This window comes from Zingiber officinale, chromosome 8B (genome assembly GCF_018446385.1).
Source record: "Zingiber officinale cultivar Zhangliang chromosome 8B, Zo_v1.1, whole genome shotgun sequence".
Taxonomy (NCBI): domain Eukaryota; kingdom Viridiplantae; phylum Streptophyta; class Magnoliopsida; order Zingiberales; family Zingiberaceae; genus Zingiber; species Zingiber officinale.
The window spans coordinates 2,302,672-2,306,905 of NC_056001.1; the positions used below are offsets into that span (position 1 = coordinate 2,302,672).

The following is a 4,234-nucleotide window of genomic DNA, read 5'->3' on the forward strand; positions in this document are numbered from 1 at the left end:
AGATTCAAGGGGTTCAAAAAATAATATATATAATCCAAAAGACTATTGAATGAACACGTAGATATATACATTTCTAAATTAAGAGCTATATAACCATTTAATAATTTAGTTCAAAAATTAATAAATGCCTTAAACAACTCTGCATTTAAAAAGAAACTTGCTGGGTTTTTTTTTCATATATAAAGCAAAAAAAAAACTAATTAAAATTATCATATAAATTCATTGATACATGAATTTACTGATCTGAAAGAACACACCGGGCAAAGCATCCAAAAATATATTTGATAATAAAATAAAATACGGCGTCGCTTCAGTGATTTTATTGGAAATAATATTTCAATTTAATGCTAATAAATATATAATATTAAATTTTTAATAATTTTTTTAATAAAGGCATTTTCATAAAGGTACGAAGCCTATCAAAGCACATTGCTCAAATCGGGATCCATAACATAATTACACGCACCGATTCAAAAACTGTAAAATTTGATGCACCTATCAAAGCACATTTCTCAAATCGGGATCCATAACATAATTACACTCACCGATTCAAAAACTGTAAAATTTGATGATTCGATCACAGCATATTGATTATAATTAGAAAGAGAAACTTAGTCTAAGACTTCCAACAAGTATGACGCAGCACGATCCAGTCATTCAGAACAAACTATCCCCTGAAACCAAACGATGAATATGTGAGAGTAGGACACAACATTAGATAGATATACAATCTTTTTGAGTCAATTTTAGAAGACTAACAAATATTTGATAGAGGAAAGAATGGCTGAGATGATGTACACACCCAATATTAAATCAAGAGATTATGAGATATAATGGGCGAACAACCTTCTTATAAATGGAGGATAACAAGGGCACTAAAAAGCTACAATTATGACGAGAGAAAAGAAATGAGACCCCTTGTAAGGAGTGTTCAGTAGTCCAGGGAAAAGAAGTGGGAGTGGGTTTTTGATGCACAAAACTCTAATTCATTATCATCCCTGAACCTTTCAACAGGACCATCCCAGTTTAGTTCAGCCTGGTCCCACCTCAATTCAACCATAAGATCTATTTATGCCTAATTTGAACACAAGAATATATGTATACCAGTTCTAACTCTCAATTGAATTATCTAACCGCAAATTGCATCTAAATCAGACTTACTTCAAAAGGTTCACAAATATAATTCCTAATAAATCCTAATTAAACCTCAAAATATAATAAATGCAATTATGTAGCTCCTCCCTAAATGATTACACTACTAAAGGGTAGAAACATTATCCAGACTGCTATTGTATCATGATGGTTGCACATAAAAATTATCAATTTTTTTTAGATTAGTAAAGGAATACATTTTGAAGGATCCATACATAAAATATTATCCACTTAGTGGAAAGATCCATATAATTGACCCTATTTAATGGGATAAAATCTTAATTGTTGTTTTAAAGAAATATTATCCACTCGAATCACTCTATGTATACGTATATATTTATGCATGTCAATCTGAAAATCTTTAGAATGTAAGTAGAGAAAGTAGACTCAGGAATAATGGGTGAAGTAATCAATAAAACATAACAGATAACAAACTAGAATAGATTTATTTGCAAGGATGAAAAGATAGAACTAAAACAGTAATATATACATGTTTGTCATATCAACTAGTGATGTAAGAATAGCAAATAGTATCTGAAATTCAGCTAAAATCAAATTTAGTCTTAATGGAGTAGATGCATCCTTCACACAAAGATGTCAAGTCATCAAAACAGTAAAAACTAAAAAGAGATGTGATTTGGTAAAGCCAATTCAATTCCAATAAAATGAAAGAAAAATAGGCATTCAAAAATTTTAGCTTTTTAGTCATATTATAAATAAAGTATAAGATAGAGAGAGGATGGATTAATAAATTTCCAAAGGAAAACATGAAGAAAAAAGGTCATCAAATTCATGCCCTTTGCTGGATAAGAAAATGGATCAGATTGCTCAAAACAAAAAGGTTAGATTCTATAGGGTCGACAAAACCCATGGGAACTTAACGATGGAGTGGAATAAAAACACCAGAGAGAAAAAAAAAAAAAAGATAAAATGAAATAAAGGATAAAGCAAAAGAATAGTTATTCAAAACAAATAGAAGATAGAGGAATCTTAATTGTGAATGAACAAATTCAAACACGAAATTCAAAAGGATCATTCTAATACTCAAGTTACAAAGGGCCAAAGGAATGATCATGAAAGATTTCAGGTGTTTAGCAGTCAGATTATAGCAAGAGTTTCTAGTTTTTAGGACTATTACATTTCCTTGGGAAAATGCAATTTACTATTCAAAAGGAAAGGGAGGCGCAAGCCAGATAAAAAAAAAGAAGCAATTGTTTCAGAACTCCATTGGTAAGAATTTGAATTTGAAAAACTTTAGTAAAAAGGTCCATTTTAAAAGGAGGATTATGCCAAAAAAACTCCAAATTTGAAAATCTGTTTCATTTTAATTTTCTTCGCCATGCGTCAAGGTTTGTTACAGAGCACTCTTGGCCTCTTTTGATAGGGTTCAGATGAGTTGCAGTGGAAAGGTCCTCCTTGTGACTTTCTACCCATTTTCTATGCTTAAAAGTTGATCGGTTTATGGATGGGACAAGAAGCTTGACATTAGTCAGCAAACATTACTATACTGTTATGTATATCACACAAATCCTTTGAATTGAATAGCAATTTTGAACTAGTTTTATTTAGGCATACCAAAGAAAAGTTTTCTTTCTGATAGAGATAATCATATTTTTCTAGCTAGAACTAGAATGAGAAGAATCTAGGGGAAGATTAGATCATGTAAAATCCATCACAGAAAGATATAAAGAATATGTCTATGATTAAAAAAATAAATATGAGCAATTATGAATACTGAAGATATGTTATTATGGAACTAACACTATAGATTGTGTTTAGTTCAAGCTAATCTTTATAAATTCGCAATACTATATCAGAAAATAACGAAGAATCAATACTCACATAAAAACATTGAAATTTGCGAATCTAGTATATTTTCAAAAGAATTCAACTTACTAATTATGTAACAATGAAACTAAAATGTCAATTTTGACATGTCTATGCAATCAGAACAATGTGATAATATGCTCAAAAAACATAGTTCTCTTACGAAGATATTCGTTAATCCCAATATTTTTCTACACTAAAAAAATCAACACAAAAAATCAACACGACAGGAATAAAAAGACAGAAGTTACCTAAGTAAGCCCGCGAGAACAAGAGGAAAAGTGCCTAGGCCTTACTGGAACCATAATTTCTGTTCCTTGACCGCACTTCCATCATCAGTACAGCTTTTAGTTCCTTCGTTAGAGGAACCTGCCAAACGCCGGGGCACAATTACCTCGTCAACTATACCAAATTCCTTGGCCTCATCAGCGGACATGTACATGTCACGCTCCGTGCACTGCTCGATTCGCTCAATAGGCTGCCCCGTGTGGTGGCTGTAGATTTGGTTGAGACACTCACGGAGTTTGAGAATATGTTGGACACCGATGTCCACGGCCGGGCCGGCCATATGCCTATATGGCTGATGGATCATGACAGTAGAATTGGAGAATATGCGACGCTCGCCAGGAGCGCCAGCTGCAAGGAGTAGCGAGGCCATGGATGAGGCCTGGCCGAGGCAGAGGGTGGTGACACGGGAACGGATGTACTTCATCGTGTTATATATCGAAAGGACGGCACTGACTGAACCCCCGGGGGAGCCAATGTGGAGGTGGATGGGCTTTCGGTTGTCTTGGAACTCAAGGAAAAGAAGTTTGTCAATGACATCAGAGGATTTGGTATCGGAGATAGGACCGGTGAGGAAGACAATACGGCTCTTGAGGAGGTACTCCTCCGCCAGGGGAATGAGGCTGCTGGAGCGGTAAGCCCGGGCGGCGATTGGTGTGGACGGGAGAGTGGACCCGAAGAGGGCCAGCCGGCGGCACAACATGGTTAGGGTTTATGCGAAGAGTCGCTAACAACTTGCCTTTTTATGTGGAACAGCGGCGCCCACCCGTGATTTACCTTCGTGTTGAGGATTGATTGGCGGAGGCGTTAGGCGAGCTCAGTCCTTTTGCCAACCAGTTCACTTTTTATTTCATAAATTTTTTTTACATTTTATTATTAATTACTAAAAATATATTAAAAAAAATTAAAAATCTTATCAAATTATAATAAAGATGCCACATTTTTTTGAATATTTACTTTATAAATACAT

The 4,234-nt window shown here is 34.3% G+C and overlaps 1 protein-coding gene across 1 annotated transcript; it reads right to left on the reverse strand.

Annotated features, from left to right (window-relative positions):
- Positions 1 to 478: 478 nt before the first annotated feature.
- LOC122014349 (ATP-dependent Clp protease proteolytic subunit-like) lies at positions 479 to 3,998 on the reverse strand. Its single transcript, XM_042570563.1, has 2 exons — positions 3,231 to 3,998; positions 479 to 674 (listed from the first exon to the last, which is right to left on the reverse strand). Exon 1 carries the CDS (start codon positions 3,965 to 3,967, stop codon positions 3,272 to 3,274), a length of 696 nt encoding a protein of 231 aa, XP_042426497.1. The 5' UTR covers positions 3,968 to 3,998; the 3' UTR covers positions 479 to 674; positions 3,231 to 3,271.
- Between the last annotated feature and the right edge of the window lie 236 nt (positions 3,999 to 4,234).